Source organism: Cyanistes caeruleus, chromosome 8, assembly GCF_971803275.1.
Source record: "Cyanistes caeruleus chromosome 8, bCyaCae1.hap1.1, whole genome shotgun sequence".
NCBI lineage: Eukaryota > Metazoa > Chordata > Aves > Passeriformes > Paridae > Cyanistes > Cyanistes caeruleus.
Window position 1 is genome coordinate 9992279 of NC_141708.1, and position 17193 is coordinate 10009471.

Sequence of the window (17193 nt, forward strand, 5' to 3'; positions counted from 1 at the left end):
TGCAGACACCACTCTCCTGTACTCATCCTGCCAAATGTCACTCAAATCTGGTGGCACATTTCAAGAAAATGTGACAGCACATCAGTGTTTTCTAGGTATTTTGTGCAGACTGGGGAAGAGGGGCAGAAGGACACGCTCCTCTTCCCCGAGGGTCCCACAGGACTATTCAGAGATTGCATTGCTGATGCAGAGGAGTTTCAGTCACTATCAAGTCATGGAGTTTCTCACGCACTGGACAATATGTGCATGGGAGAAAGCTCCAGGAAATAAAAATAGGACTTTATTCTGCTTTTATATGGTTTTTCATTATTATCACCTCTCTAATCTAGAACAAAGTCCTGTTTTTTACCATTCTCTTCTAGGAAGTGATCCTGATTTCTCTCTCCAATTGGTGTCAGAAAAAATGACACAAAAAAAGCTTATGTTCCTGGGTGGGGACAAAACAGAATGACTGTCTCCAGTTGGAGCATCCGATGGATCCTACTTCCACTAAAGCAAAATGTTTCATCCATTCCAACAGGGCAACACAGCAAGCAGGGAACAGCGTGTATAAGAGAACAAAGCAGAAAAGCAGGAGGCTGGAGTGCACAAACAGATAGTAGCAAACAAGCAAACAAACAGACAAAAGGAAAACACAATCACAAATCCCAGAAAATGATAAGGCTGTCTAGTTAACCCCCTTTCTATTGACCTACAGATTTCTTGAGACAGACAGATGTGAGAACACCTTCGTCACTAACATGCTGCTAATGGAATGGACATTAAAATGACCTTCAAGTGACAACTCGCCACAGGATAACCGTGACAAATGCAGCCAGATAGTCATCTCCACCTTGTCTGCAGACACGAGATGACATTCCATAATACACTTGTGTCAAAAGAAGGAAAATGCTGGATGGTCTTTTTAATGGGTTTGTCTGTAGCAAAGAGACCCACCGGGGATCTAATTTACAGAAGGAGGACTTGACAGAATGAGCTTATGAGAGAGCTGTGCGTGTATGTGCATGTGTGCCTACTGCATGGGAAGGCTGCCTCAGGAAAGTGCATCCAATTCTGCTTTTACAGGAAAGGTCACCACATTCTTGTAAGATTATAGCAACTTCCCTAAAAATTTATCATCTTGAACATTACAACATGAGAAACTAGACCAGTGGAAGGAGATTTGAGGAGGACAGCAGCTGTGTGAGGTAAGAAAAAGCAGAGTCTACAAAGCAGAAACAAATCAGGGCAGGACAATTTTGAAAGGCTAGAGAAATGTTTCCATCACGTAAGAAATTATCAAAACTCTATCTGAAATCTGCTACAAAGAACTCACCAGCACCAGAGCAACCAACCCCAAGTCTTTGGAGTTATTATAAAGGCTCTTAATTTTGTTTTCCTTGAGACCACAACACTAGAAAAGGCAGGAGATACCAAACTGCCCCAGAGCATTACAAACAAACATTTCAAATGCATTTATTCCAACCATAGACATATCACTGTTTTATACCAGCTAGGAGAACATGACCATTCTCCATCCCTTGAACTTCAGTGCTTCTCAGCTGTGGCATTTCTTCCCCAAGTGGGCATTTAACACAAACAGGAATAACAGGAAAGAGGAGGTGCTGGGACAGCTATAGAAAAGGGCTCATGAATAAATAAATTCCACTGGTATCCAACTGCTCAGCATCAGCACTACCAGTGGTCAACACTTCCAAGGAGAATAATAATGAATAAATAAATAAGGTCTTGCTAGAGCTAGTTTCCTACTTTTCACCACTCTACACACTGTTCCGAGCTTTGTGTTATCCAGAGATCATATGGACCCCAAACATAAATCCAAGCAGCATTTCTTCTTTCAAAGCCCTTGGGCTCCATTTGTAACCTAGAACTTAATTCATTCTATGGCAGACTCCTGCTCCTGCCAGGTAACCTCCCAGAAAGAAGAACAGATGGACTGAGACACTGGATTACATGCACACAAGTGAAAACACATTTAACAACTGCAACCAGATGCAAACTTAGTATGCAAATTAATTTAAAAAAACCCAGACTGAAGAGAAATCATTCATTACAGCCATGGAAAAATTATTTCTCTACTCATGCACGTGTGTTGTGCCTCTTACAGGGAATGACACATTTTGGAGAGTGGGGGAAACATCAGAGTATTTGAACACAGGCAACTTCTCACAGTGCAGAAGTCTACATGAGACTCGCTCAGGATGTCACCGCAGGACCGAAGGGCACAAGAAGAACAGCAGTCAGCTGAAGTGACAGGAATGACCAAGATGGACGAACACAACTCATTTCAGATACAGAAATGTTTAATGGCGTTAAAGTGCTACTTTAATGGGGACCATATGCTAACATTTAAACACAATTCCACTGCACTGCTAAATATGGTTGTCTTTATTTTTTTACTTTATTTTACCTCTTTTTACCCAACCCTATCTAAAACAATAAAATAAAATCTAAAGGACTGAAATTAACAACCCATTCAAATCAGCAATAAGTTATGAATTTTATAAAGCATTTTTTTCCTCTTTTTTTTTCTTAGTAATGAGGGGTAATTAAATTACTTAAGGATATACAAAGTTTCAAACAATGCCATAGGTGAAGACTCTATTATGGTTTTTAAAACTTGGAAAACAAAATAATCCTGGCCATTAAAAAGACAAAAATAAAAAAGCAAAGCCCTCAAAGTGCAGGTTAGAATGCTTGTCTTGGAGAAAATTAGAAAACATTCGCTATAACAGCTCTTAACAGCACCTGCACAGATAAGATGGCAAGGCCCTTGGGAACAGGACGTGCAGTCAAAACGTTACATTAACATGAGAGACGTGCTGAGCTTAACTAGGTTAACTACTGGACTGGAACTTCAAAAGTCAGCAAAGGGAATGATTCTACAAAGAAAACTGAAGAAACCCCCACCAAACCTGGCCTCTTCCAGCTTAGCACAGCCTTCATCCTTTGTGTGCACGGCAAAAAAAAAGGATCTTTGCATTTCATTGGGTCAAGTGCTTCATCAAAACAGAGATCTTTTCATGGCATAAATTCATATAAAAGACATCTAAGGTTTCATATGGACAAGCTCTAAAAAGATGCATCAGACTTAGGGTGTTTTCCCTCCCAACACATTTACAAATGTTTATCAAAAAATCGCTTCAAATAAAAAGGTCATAGTGGCTCAGTATCTGGGCATGACTGTCTGGTGTGTCACCTCTCGAGTGCTGGTTTCGTTCTGCCCTCAGCTGGCCGTGTGCCTGCGAGGGGCACACATCTACCAGGGACCTGCTGGCACTGGCACAGCCCCAGGCACGACAGCCCACCCTGTGCTGGTAGATTACAGGTGTGTACCTCTTGCTTTAGCCACGCTTCAGAGGTACTCACTGTTTAAATGATGTCCAACAGAAAGCTGAGTTGAATGGTGTTCTCCCCTGAACATCGCTGCCCCTATCCCTCTGGGCACAGAATGAGACCTTAATCATTATTGTCATTGTTATTCCTAGCCTTCTTAGATTTCCTAGTACATTATGACAGCATTAGATTGTGATAAACTGTAGGATATAGTCCTTTTAGGACCACAAAAGCTCTTCAGAAGGGCCTAAATTAGGTTGTTCAACCTGAATGCAGTGTAGAAAATTTTGACATTTCTCAGATCTCATGACAGAAAGAGAGGGATGAGTAGTATCCTCTTTCAAACAATTTCAAATAAATTCAAAACAAAGTGTTTCATCACTAAGGTCTAGATCCAGGTCCCACAGAAACAAACAGATTTCATTGACTGCAAAGGGACTAGTGTTTGGCCTAACTTTTTGCCAGCAGAAATTGGGATTGGTAACATGACCAAATGAACAAATATGGGTTTCTGGGGCGGCTTCCTTTACCCAAAAAGCTTTATATACAGGTCTCTCCAGGTCTAGCTGTCAATATGTCAATTCTGAAAGAGGATACTGGCATCTAGGACCCAGTTTGATCACCCCAGTGAAATCATTCACCCTGCACTGTTGTCTCACTTGGTTCTAGGAAGCAAACGAGAGCTTGACACTGGCGCTGGAGTAACCCTCATCACTCCCAATACTCTGCAAGCTGCTGTGATCATCAATGTCACTGATGCTGGTTGTGCTGATATTGTCCACTTCTCCATGGGAGAACTCTGTGCTTTCAACGTCCACTTCAATCTCTTCTAGAAAGGGAAATGAGAGAAACGCACACGGGTTAGCACTACACACCCAACTGCCCCCTTCATGCCAGAGAGCTCCTGGGACTCCCTCAACACTGGGAATGAAGGGGTCATCTGGCAGGAAGACTTTCAGTGTTCCCCCTGGATGGGATGGGCTGTGGCCATGATTTATAAAAAGACTAATACCAGCCTGGAGCTTTTTGTAGGGATTTGGCAAAGGGGTTTCACTCCTCCACATGCCAGCCACACAGTCAGCATAAGCGAGCCACCCCACACACTGAGCTTGTCTCACTACCTCTTCCTTTGGATCTCTAATACCCCAGTGTCAGAAGAAAATAAGAAACAGATAAAATTGAGTGCAAGAGAGAAAATGGAGCATGAAGTTATCCCTAAACAAGCTAGTTGCTTGACACTATATTTCTAAAGTCTGGACCACACACAATTACAATGCATTACCATGGGAATCTGGGTTACTCTCACACATGCTTAGTGGATTTTGGAACAGACATCTTGTTTTTAAGAAAGACTTTAAAAGCAAAGAGCCAATTAACCAGGTATCTTGGTTCCCATATTGTTCAGGAATTTTCCAAAAGATTTTTGTTTTAAACTACAGACTCACACCCAAACTATGCAGCTTCTTTGGTCTGTCAGTAAATATCAAACCATCTATTGTGCCTAATGTTGTCTCCACTGTAGGCATATTTTCAAAAAGGAAGTAATCTTAATTCAGTTAGCCATTTAGGTATCTCTAGCCAGTTTTGACTGAGAAGATGAACTCTACAAGAAATTTGATGGGGGAGCAGAGGGGTGAAATGTGTGAAACATTCATTCCAGTCTCATTAATATCTTCTTATATTTTCTTCTTTGTGTTGCCATGGGATTCAGCAGACCAAAAATCACAACAAGCATCTCAACTTTACCATCCCTTTCAATACAACAGAAATCAGATCAAGTTGACAGCAACAACAATCCTTCCAGACTTAGAACTCATGCAAAACACTAAACTCTCCATATGTATGCGTATGTATGTGCCTGTGTGAGAGCAGAACCAGCAGCCTAAACGTCCAAGGCCATGAGAAGGGGAAGCTGAGAGGTAAGAAATGGATGAATCTCATTCTCTCACTACAGAGTCCTGGCAATTCCATGCTGGTTCAGCAACACCCACCTCGCTCCGAGTCCGAGTGATCCGAGGAAATGGTAGATCCAATGCTGTCCATTCGTATTCGCTCTATCTCCTGAGGACCCTGTAGTTGTTCCAGTCTTCTCTTTAGGAATCTTTGTTCTCGTTCCAGGTTCTCAAGCTGGTGTTGGCTTCTCCTTTCAGCCTCTTCAAGTTTCTGACATGATCAAATAAAACACAGTAATTAGTTTTCTCCGTTTCTCCTTCCCTCCCACCTCCACTGCCCTGCCACCTGCCTAGGTGCTCCACTGCTTAGACCTTCCCAGTCTCAGAAGGCTTCAAGCTGCAAGTGCCCTGAACCAAGCTGCCGCGCAGTCTCCAAGCACAGTGCCCTCTCCCCACATCTTTCCACCTCTCAGGTCCTGATAAATCATACCCATTAGTACAAAGAGTCTCTGAGGACTCAGCCTCTCCAGGGGAAACGCTGTGAATTGCAGCAGTTTGTGGGTCATCCTACCCGGGATCAGACACCTGCATTACCGCTTCTGCCCACGCAGGGGCCTCAAACCCCCAAACCATCTACTCCAGGGTTTGTTACCAGCTGCTCCAACAGAAAAACGTGCCCTGGGAGTTCTGTGTTCCTTACTGCATGGTTTAGAAGGATTTCTCAGAAACAGTTTTCTATTCAGTGAGTGATTTACATAACTTACTACAGATTTCTTTGATCACAGCTGGGAAATCTACCAGGGCACTGTTCTTTGTTTCCTATGACAAGCACATTGCATAAGGAGGAGTCATTTCAGGCTAACTCTGTCCCTTTGGCAGCACTTTTCCTCCCTCATCACCCATCTTCTCTCTCTATATTCTGACCTGCAATGAAGTATTTCAGCCTCTCCCAGATTCTTACAATGCTGCATTTTCTTTTCATGTCTCACTTTGCCAAAAGTGGAGCTAGAAGAGCGCTGGACTAGCTGGAAGGTTCACACATGGAACTCCAGCAAGCCAAACCTGTCTCACACTCTTGTGGTTTGTCCTAATGCTTTGGCAGTGGAAACTCATTAGCACACCAGAAAAAAGCTGCATTTCCCATCAAAATGCAGTCATTCAACAGTAGGTATGTTTTTCTTTAAAGAGATGTAGCTGTCAACAAATGATCACAATACAGAACAAGATCCTTGCTCTTCAAATCCATCATTTTTGTAGTTAAGGACTTCATTATGAACTCTTCCAACAGTGTGGCTTGTGGCAATGATAAATGGCTAACCAAGGGGGCAAGGTCTGCTTGCTCCTTCATTTATTTATTTATTTATTTATTGACAGTGTCATGTTTCCTTCAACAGAGTTAGTTCTAGGCAGCAAGGATGAGCAATTGCATTGCACTTCCCAAGAGCCCATGCTGAAAGCAGCAGGGTAAGGCAGCTCTTACCTTGATATGTGCTTTGGCTTTGTTGAGCAGCCCAAGCGTGGTGTGCCGGGTGCAGTCTGGTCCGAGCGGTATCAGAACTTTTAAGCGTTCTAGACACAGGCGGAGGTGAGCTCGGCTGCAAGGGGAGAACAGGAGGATCAGAGCCATGCTTTCTGCAAGGGAATGTAATTTCTTTCACTTCTGCCCCTCTACAAGGCAGTTTTCAGTTTTCAGGTTTCCCTGTTTCCACGCATCACAAGACTCCCCTCAGGTACCAGCACCAGCACTGCTGCTAAACTATTTACACTTCAAACATCAGTTGCTCACCAATACTTGCATTATTGCTAACCTCTGACAGACACTGTTTATTTTCTTCCTCTCTGAACTGATAATCTGACTCATCTGGATAAACTTTGTGCAGAGGCAAAGGCACATAGGAAAATGGTACAAGTATCTCATGGGTTTCCACTCTCTCTGAGCTATTTGCTGTCTGTTTTGCTGAGAAGAACTTCTGTGAAAGCAGTTTTGAATGACTGCTACCCCCTGCATGCTCGTTCATTGGTAGCTCAGGGACATCTGCTATGAACTGACCTGAACACCTTCTTTATGCATGAAATTAAGATCATCAATGAAAAAATAGTCAATTCAAAACACTGAAACAATCCCTGGTGGCAATTAAAGGAGCGAGAGGAATAGCAGTTCCCAAAAAACTGCACTCTTACCCCTTCCTGAGCCCAGGTCTGAAATGCTGCTAGGGGTGCAAGGTTTGTGGGAATGAGAGAACCCAAGACCTTCCCCCAGGCAGACTTCTGACCTTGGCTCACATCTACAAAGACAGGCTCCAGCACAACAGCACTGCTGGTGATATGATCCATTTTCTGAAGAATATGGCAACATGTTCTGGGGTAAATGGTTCAGTGGCAGTGGCAACATACATTGTCCTCAGGCTGCAGAGAACTGTTCCTACCATCTCCTCCTCTGGATCACATATGCAGGGATGAACAGTAGATTTGTGGAAAACTATCGAGTGTGGGTTGCCTTTTTCCCCTCCCTCTCTCTTTCCCAGACATTAATGATTTATGTCCAAAGTTGTCATCCCAATCAATAACACAATGACATCAGCTTTACCATTCACATGCAAGAAACACCAGTGCAAAAGACTCTTGAAAGCCTATCCCAGCCCCTGTTCATGGACAAAGAAACTGAATCTTAGCCTGATCCATCTCAATGCAGGGGAAGAAGAAGAAAAAAAAAAAAAGAAAGAAAGAAAAAAAACAGTATGGACAGTCCATTTCCATTTGTTTTTCAAATGCACTATTGCACCCAGTTTGAAAGGGGTGGGGGAGAGGAGTCTGTAATCAGGCAATTATGTCAGTGACAAGCAAGGATGATTAAGGGTGGAAGGGTCAGGGGTTTTGCTGATGAACTGTCAGTACAGGGGAGTGTTCACCGGCCCCGCTGTAGCTGTGAGCTCCTCACAGTTTCTACCATAAATCTCTTTACAAAGGGTTCATCATTCTGTCTCAATAACAGTCACAGGGCTGCATATGACCAGCAAGAGCCTTGAAGAAAACGTGTTTTCCATTAAACATTAACAAATACAGGGGTGGGGAAAGGGAAATCATAATCCAAAAATCAAACTGAAAGAACAGTAATCACATCAATCTCATCTTTTGCTTCTCAGTTTGCTCTAGGGCAAACCCCACTGTTATTAAACCCATATGGTTGACATGGGGGGATTTTTTTACCTGGAAGCCAGTTTTCCACACAGAGCTTGGTCAGGAGTGTGCACTCACTACAGGTGTTTGCCCTGTGTCCCATGATGACCGAAAGGGTAAGCAGTGAAAAAGTATTGCTGGTTCACACTGGCACTATAGTTTGTGTCATGCCACAGGAGACTGGACACTGACTTACACAGAAATGAAGAGGAGCAGGATCTTCTGGTCAAAGACACTTTGGGGTTTGAATATGCTTTTTTGGATATGCCACAGACTTCCTGAATGTCCACACAGGCAAGTCACTGAGTCAGAGCTGTCAGAGCACAGCCATCAAGCTGCAGCACAGAGCAGCATGTGTCTCCTCACAGCACAAGGACCAGCTCCAACCACACACTTAACCTATGGATTAGCCCAAGTTAAAAACACAGCTCAGGCAGAGCTCAGCTCTGGGGGCTCCACCTAACAGCAGATTGCTATGTACACAGATGTGGAGACAGCTCCCAGCCCCAGGTTAAAAAGAAAATTATTTGTGTAACAGGAAAAAAAAGTTTGGGAATCAACATATAACCTGTGGCAAAGATATCACAGTCCACTCCTGAATGCAGAGAGAAATGGACAACACATCTACAGCCTGAGCTTTGGGCTGATTCTCAGTACCGTGTTTTACCAGGAACTGGGAAGGTGCTGCACTAGGAACTGCAATTCCTGGAACCAGTGATCAGCTTCAGACAGAAGCAAGCACCGGCTGGATTGCTGAGACAGCGATCAAAAGGGTGGCACTGATCTGCCACGTCAAAAGCTGGGTTATATGCAGACTGAACAAGATCAACCCTGTTAAGCACCTGAAAGCTACAGGCAAAGGTCCAGCCATGTAATAAAACCCCAGACACTTGAAAAGCTTTCTGTTGTGCCCCAGGACTGCAGTGGAGTGAAGGTTACTGCTTGTCCCAGGCTCATGCAGACCATTTTCTGAGAAGCCACTCCTGTCCATGGCTCTGCTGGCTGCTGGCCAAAGGCTGTGGCCTGCAGCAGGGGTGATGGCCTGTGCCAGCACACCAGGCATCAGGAGGGGCCACCTGTCTGGGACACGAGTGTGGTATGAGCTGATAAGCTCACAGTGGCACATAGCAGGACTTGGGCTGCAAGCACACTGCAGGGGCAGGTGGTGTTAGCTGAGCTAAGGCAGGTTTAGAAGAGGTTTGACCGAAGTCATTACTTCTGTGCTGCCACTGAATTCTCCCTTATTTTGCACTCCAAGCTGAGGCACACTGGGATAGGAAGAAGCAACTAAGCCTGCAAACTGTCCTGGCATGTGAGCACATTGCTTTCCTTCAGAGAGATCAAACTGAACAACTTCCCCAGCTTTTACCCCTCCGCAGCATTCAATATCTTCCTTACCTTTTTTTATTTTTAAAATCTAACCCAATCACAGTCCTTGACCTCTCTTAACTTCCAATAGCCCCAGTGGGCCATGATGGGTTCTTAAACCACAGAGCACATACTACAGGTCCGACACACTGTTGGGTGCATCAGAAATAAAACTCCAGAGCCCTGGGAGGAGATGGAGTCACTGCTCACTGGACTGGATGTGGCACAGAGAGCTATGGTCTAGCTGACAAAGTGGTGATCAGTCAAAGGTTGAACTCAATGGTCTTGAAAGTCTTTTCCAACCTAAATGATTTTGTGATTCTTTGAAAACCATCACAGAAGACTTTGCTAAAAGACCATTTCAGAGAGAAAGCAATCACAAAGCCATTAATCTTTCTTATCAAGTCCTGGAGCTGCCCCATGGCAGCTGTAATTCCACAGGTCAGGCCATGATGTGAGTGTCTTTTCCCCTTGTTTACCTGGACTCTGTTGCAATGTGGCTTTGACAATGATGCAGGCTCTTGTTTTCAATGAAAATACCAGCATTGTGCAGCCTCCAGACAGAGCCAGACAGCTTTCCATGTAAACCACTGGATTATGCCAATATTTGACGCATCTGCCAATATCTAGAAAAACAAGTCTAAAAGCCCATATTGTTATATAACAGAGAAACAAGGCAGGCTTGGTGCGAAGGGCTGCTGCCTCTTGCTCTCTTGATCCTGAGGAAGCCAGAGGATGCCAGAGGATGAGAAGGAGAATTCCAGTTTCAGCAGAGGCTGAAGCCTTTGAATGCTAACTGCAGAGGAGATGGGAGAAGCTTGAGCCCTTCCTCCTGCCAAAGTAGGAAAAAATCAAGCTCTCTCAGCAGCATCCTAAGCACACTGTAGGTGCTTGATGTGTTGAAAGAGAAATCTTTGAAGTATTTGAAAGAAGGGGGCTTTCCACTTTCCCAAGGGGTCTGCCTGGTCCCCTCTTCCTGCTCAGCTTGATGAGAGGGAACTCCCGTTTGAGATTCCCATGTTGGGGGGCATTGGGATGGCCAAAAAAGGAGCAGAACACCTGAGAGGTCTCAGAAATTCAGAGCCAAACACAAGCCCTGTCCCAAAGAGCAGAGGATCACCCTTTATCTTGCTTCACCTGGCCACTCTGGCTAGGACAGAGGCCCCTTGTTGCTTGTGCTTCCTCCTGTGTGGGGCCAGGAGGAGACTAGAAGCAAGTTCCTCTGGGATGCAGAGGGCAAGCAGGGCAAGGATGCCCTCTCTTCTCTGCAAGGAGCTGTAATGAGCCAGGAGACTGCAACAGAAGGATGAGAAAGCTCAGCAGCCCCATAGCCCTGCCAGCAGGTCCACAAGGTGTAGATGCCTGCATGTGGAGGAAGGGAGTGCTGGCCCTTGAAATGGCAGCCCCAGTGCTGCTCACTGGGCACCTGCTGTTCTCCCTGCCTTCCCTTTGTGCCTGTGCAAGAGCTTCTGACTCTGGATTATCTGACTGTATCTGGATTATCTACTTCTACCCCCCAGCTCCCCTTCAAAGTCCTCTGTCCTGAGCCTGTATCAGAAGGGAGTCAGGCTCTTGCTCTGTGCAGCCCCTGCTTGCACTTGGCTCTGCCTGGCTGCAGAGGGCTGTAATTCCACAGCCTGCTCTCCTCTCCAGCTCCCAATGACATCACCCACTCTGATTATATAAAGCACAGGGAGGAAGCCTTTATTTATGCGTGCTTTTTGCTCATAGCTTCAGCTGTCTCAGTGTACAACACACATGCAAATCCCACTGCAGGAACTGGGTTCTCTTTCGCCTCAATCAAAACTGCACTGCAGAAAAAGGTGTGGGTGAAAAAAAAAAAGTCTCTGTTTCCTTCCCCCAAACCTCTGAATATATTTTTGAGGAGTTTTGGTAGGAATCAACCTAGCACAACACTCTGCACCATACCAAACTGGGCACAAAGCCACCAGCTTCCTCCCTGCCTGGGAAGTCCCCAGAGAGCTGAGGGACCTTTGCTGGCAGTTCCAAGCCGTGTCTCTGCTGGTCGTGAAGTGGCTACACTGGGGCTGGAAACCTAACCCCCTAACAATGCCTGACAGGGTCCCTGCAAAGGCCAGCCCAGGGCTGTAAGGCCACTGGCAGTTTCCCTCCCTGGGCTCTGGAGGGCTCAGCCAAGTGCCTGTGCACCCCCTGACAAGCAGGTGACCCCCCACCGCCTGCTCCATCCTCCTCTGGTCAATGCTGCAGACATGAGCCATCTCTGAATGTTAGCACTGCCAGAGACAGCAGCTTCTTTGCCAGAAGTGGTTTGGGATTTGTGCAGGATTCTTGCCAGATTTCACCATGGGCAGAAGCAATGGAATCTGAGAAAAGAAACTTGCTCTGCTGAGGAGTCAGGCAAACGCGTGCACACTCAGCTCTGGAGCAGCAGTTTACCAGACTCAGCACTATCCCCCCCATCAGACACTGCTGAGAGACTTTGCTGAATCAAGGCCTGAACATCTGCAAAACACACACACACACACACACACACACACACACACACACACACACAAAGTCTCTTCCCATCTTTAAAAGATCAAGCCTCCCTCCCAGCAGGAAATGACCAACTCGCCTCCAGCAGCAGTTCAAAATGCTGAATTCTTAATTTTGTATGTTGAAAGAAGGGAGCATCTGAGGGAAAAGAAAAGCATTTCCCAGATATTTTTGTACTTATGCCTCCAGGTCTATAGGGCTTGAATTCAACAGTGGATTTAAGCATGTGCTCAACGTTAGGAATATGCTCAAGTTCCACTGAGGCTAAATCAGACACTTGATCTCTGTGAGATGTTAAAAAAATAGAATCAAACCAAAAGAAGCACCAGAAGAACCAGAAGAAGGAGGATCCTAACATGGAGAAGGACATTATCATATGTCTCCTCTTCCCTCAAAGCCTTTTCAAAGTCGAATCTAATTTAACCCTGAAATTAGAAACCACCAACTTTGTTTGGATTTCAGAGCCTAACAGATTGCCTAAAAAATTCAGGAAGGATCACTGGTTAAAGAAAGCAATTCCTGGAGAAACACATGTGACCCCACATCAATAATTCACTGTATGAGAATGATTTTGAGATAAAAGTAATGAGAAACACATGCAAAAACCACAGGGCAGGGAAAATATGGTTTCCTTCTAAAAGCAATTCATAGGTCAGAGGCTGCTTATCTCCAACAGCCATCATACGACTTGATGTTTTTTCCTTACTCTTGTCCCTGACCCCCCAGCCCAGCCCTCTCAGCGAGGTATCCGCTCCCTGCTTTACTGAGTGCTTGTCTCCAGTGAGGAAAGAGGTTTTTCCAAGCACCTGGCTGCAGGCTGGAGGAGGCAGGAGGAGGCTGAGCCCCCATTGTCGGTGCTGCAGCGTGTTATGCAACTGCTGTGAGCCCTCTGGCCACGCAACAACGCTGTGGTGGCGCCCAGCCAGCCTGCAATAAACACACTCACACTCCTGATTCCACAGGGCACCACAGACACATGTTTCAGAAGGAAATCTGGCTCACAAATACACAGCTAAAAGTTAATATTCTTCACCTGAGCTGTGAAATCGCTCCCAACAAGCCTTGCTTTTGGATTTTAAATCAAGTCTCATGATTATTTTCATGGATTTGCTCCCAGTTGGAAGAAGATACTTGCTCATCTGACCCTGTTTCCAGTCAGTTTCTACCAATGGGTCCCTGGCATGTAGGAGTATTTGTACTCCAAATGCTAATAAAATACGCCATGAAAATTAATTGAAAAAAATCCTTCATATATTTAAGTTTTTAGAAGTAAAGATCTACCATTTTAAATAAACAAAGAAATGAAAATTTAAGACCAGCAATAAAAAGACCTGACAACATCCTATAAACAGGAATTTAAAGGAAAAAAAAATTTCTATGAGCACCATTTTCAGCTTCATCTTAACCATGTCAGGTCTGTCTGCAAAAGTTAGAGATGAACATGCACCCAACTGTATTCTCAAATCAAGAGCAAAGGAAAAACAAACCACAAATTATGAGATCTATGACCTAACAATGGTAAGAACAATAATAGAAATAATAAAAAAAACCCCAACCCCAAGGCAATGCAGTTTTTCAAAGTCACACAAATCAATGCACCTCTGCCTGATGACAAGCTACGTATCAGGCAGATAAGGGGTGGCACAGTGCATAAGAAAGCAGTCGTGATTCAAGCCCATAAGTGGAAACAAAATAAAAACAGCAATGTACTGATGTGCTCCACAACTGCAGCGTTTTGTCCAAACGCCACCTCAGTGACAAAATCAAAACCAGGTACCCTGGGAAAGGAAGTATCTTAATGGCCAGTTTGGGGGCACACAAACGCTTCTCCCCATTTGCAACAGGAGCCATAAGCCTTAAGGTAAGCATAAAGCAAGGGTTTTACCTGAAAATGTACTGCCACACTCTCCACTGGACACTCTAAAAGCATCTATGCTACAAACCCTGACTGTCCCTGAGCCCTGTGAGCCTTGCACTGCAGCATGAGCATATGGCCAAGTGCACCTTACACAGAAATTATTTTTCTTCCAACTCTTCTAGATGGGAAGACTCATCCCTGATGTCAACTCTGGAAGAGTTTCAGGTTCTTGGCAAACAGAAGCTGCAAGACCAACAAACCTTGTGCCAGTGCGTTGCCACCACTGGTCTATTCCAACATGGATCTTTCTAGCCTTCTACTGCAGTCTGGAGAAAGACATGCTCTCTCCATCTCTCTCTGCATCACACAGCTGTCAAAAATCTCTGCATTTCCTGAGATCCTTCTGGGTATGAAAATGAATATTGTTGAGAGGGCTCTCCTAATTATGTTATTATTTTGAAGGCATATTAATTACTTCAAGGTTTTCAAAGAGGGATGGAGGAATGGGAAATCAGGCAGCCTCCAATCCTATGGTAAAATATGGGGATCTGGCTGAAAGATTTGCATTTCCTGCAAGACAGGTGTCTCCTGGGCTGCTGTATGGAGTGGTAACTGACGGCTTTAGCTGTATCTCCCAGTGGCTGATCAGTCTGCTCACACTGTGCAGATGTTAAGTGCAAATCACATTGTTCAATGGGTGCAGGGGCTGGCCTACATACAATTTGAGTTACGTGGACATGTGAGAGAGCATCCACTTCCAGGATTCAAAGCCACAGCACTGCAGACATAGCTGTGAACAGGACACTTCTGAAAACTTGGGAGTCCCACTCTCATCTCAGGGAGTACTTCAAGGAGTAGGATGCTCTTATCTTACACTGAGTTTCTATCACCTTCATTTTCACTCTCTTCTCTGACAGCACTGTTTGCTCTGTTATCACTAGCTGCCATCCTTCGGCCTGCCCAGGCTTTGTTTTCTGTCCTCTTCTCTGACTGTCTCCTGGATTGGAAATTCTTTGGAACAAGTATACAGTTGCCAAATGCACATTGAAACATTCCCTGACTGCACTCAAAATTCCTAAATCAAGTAGATCCCAAATAATTATACTAAAGCAATACTAAGATTCTGAAGCTGAATTTATATACCTGGGACTAATTTTATTCACAGCGTAACTTCTGGGTCTTTGGGTCCTATTTTTTGCACATCTTGAGGTTTTCTTCTTTGAACTATAGGGCTAGAAGACAGAAGGTTAATTTAAATGAATAAAGCAGTTTCTTAAAAAAAAGAGACTACCTGTAATCTCATGACTTCCAAAACTAGAAAAGGCAGTGTCAAAAACTTTTGAATACTGATGCTCACAGTAATAAAAATTATGCCATTTTGGAAGGTGCCTCCTCCAGAATGAACTCACAGTTGCTCGGTAACATGACTGCTCATCCTTTCATAACCCCTTTGATCTTCAGAGGCACCAATGAGACAAGGCTGCTTCAACTCAGTAGAAAATGATCAAATGCAATAACCTGAGCTTCACAATGAAAAGGTGACGAGAGCAGCATGGGTGGCCATCTGCCCAGCAGAGGAATGGAATCAATCAGTGCCTGGCATTTTCTCTCACCCCTTCATTTTCATACAGAACTAACACCGCCCTCAGTGCCCATCCGCCACTTTCTCTTCCCTACTCCCAGCTCCTCTATGCCAATCCTTGCAAGAAATTTGGACAGTTATTAAGAGATGTCAAATAGCAACATGCTCTGAAGCAGATTTTCCCCTGAATTTATATATTAAGGATCTCCTATTATCTATCTTGGACATTAGTCAGAAAGTATTTTAATCCTTGGTGAATATATAATTAACTATATTTTAGTGTAGCACAAAGGACAATGTTACCAGCTAACCCATTTAGGCTGAGCTGTGCTCACAACAGCATGCTAAACCAAACAGCCACCACAGGCCACAAATGCTCTACATCACGTTCTCCTTCTGACTCAAAAACACAGTCCAGGTGCCACCAGTACTGCCACATGTAAGTACCTCCTGCACAAGATCATTTGCCACCAACTTTTCAATGTGCTACCAAGCATTCAGGTATTGCAATTTCCTGTCCTGGCCATAAGATATGGTTATAATCCTGCATTTAACTATCAGGGAACATCCAAAATAAGCTGTAAACATCAACATACAACCCAGGTTGGTTAATTTTAAAGCCCAGTCTAATAAAAACTCCATCTTTGTTAAAAGGTGGTTAAAAATAGACCTGCTCTTTAAATAGCCAGCGGTGTCCTGTGCCCTGGTTCTCACTAATGCCATTGTAATTATCCTTCTAGGGATACACAGTGTGCTCACAGCCGCCAAGTCAGTGCAGCATCCTCCTGCATGCTGCCAACATGCCTGCAAAGCAGCTGTGCCATTCATCAGAAACCTGCCTCCTTGCAGAGGAGGCACTAACCTGCTTTGCTGCAACCTACGGATTTTCAGCTTTACTGCTAGAATTAGGTCACTGGCAAAGATAGCCAAGATTTTCCAAACTCTCCAGCTACTCTTGATTATTGTGTTCAGAGGTTTCCTGGCTAAGAACCATGCCTTTGAAATGAAGAGGTATTTTGGGCTCCTGCAAGGCTTCTGCGGTCAGACACTGAGAAGCAGGGATGCTCTCACTCCATAATCCTTAATGGCCTCCAAAACTGCTGGCAATGGGAAAGTTCTCCAGCTCAGATCTACTGCCACCAGGTCCTTCCAGCCTCTCCAGAGGAAATCAAAGATGGTGCACACCAGAAAACAGATGAATTGGCAAGGATCTGCAGAGACCCTCGAAGACCCATGCCTGCACTTGAGCCTGGCAGAACCTGAGGTAGCAGACAGCTTCCCAGTAGGCAGCTGGAGAGCAGCCAGGGACCGGCCTCCTGCCTACAGTGGAAAAGCTACCCCTGGTCCACAGGTTGTATAGCAGTAAAAGCACACACAGTACCTCAAAGCCTCTGCTTCTCTGCAATACTACTGAAAGAGATCTTGGACTTTGGTGCCTTCCAAATGCAGTCAGGTTTCAAACT

General features: G+C 44.6%; 1 protein-coding gene across 2 annotated transcripts in view; it reads right to left on the reverse strand.

Annotated features, from left to right (window-relative positions):
• Positions 1–2285: 2285 nt before the first annotated feature.
• MXI1 (MAX interactor 1, dimerization protein) overlaps positions 2286–17193 on the reverse strand; it is a 55264-nt gene continuing 40356 nt past the window's right edge. For both annotated transcript variants that reach the window (XM_086900346.1, XM_086900347.1), the window contains 3 exons: positions 6709–6823; positions 5328–5499; positions 2286–4165 (listed from right to left, as the gene is read on the reverse strand). In XM_086900346.1, coding sequence (XP_086756472.1) covers positions 4002–4165; positions 5328–5499; positions 6709–6823 — 451 coding nt within the window. In that variant the 3' untranslated portion in view covers positions 2286–4001. The remainder of the gene's footprint in view (positions 4166–5327; positions 5500–6708; positions 6824–17193) is intronic.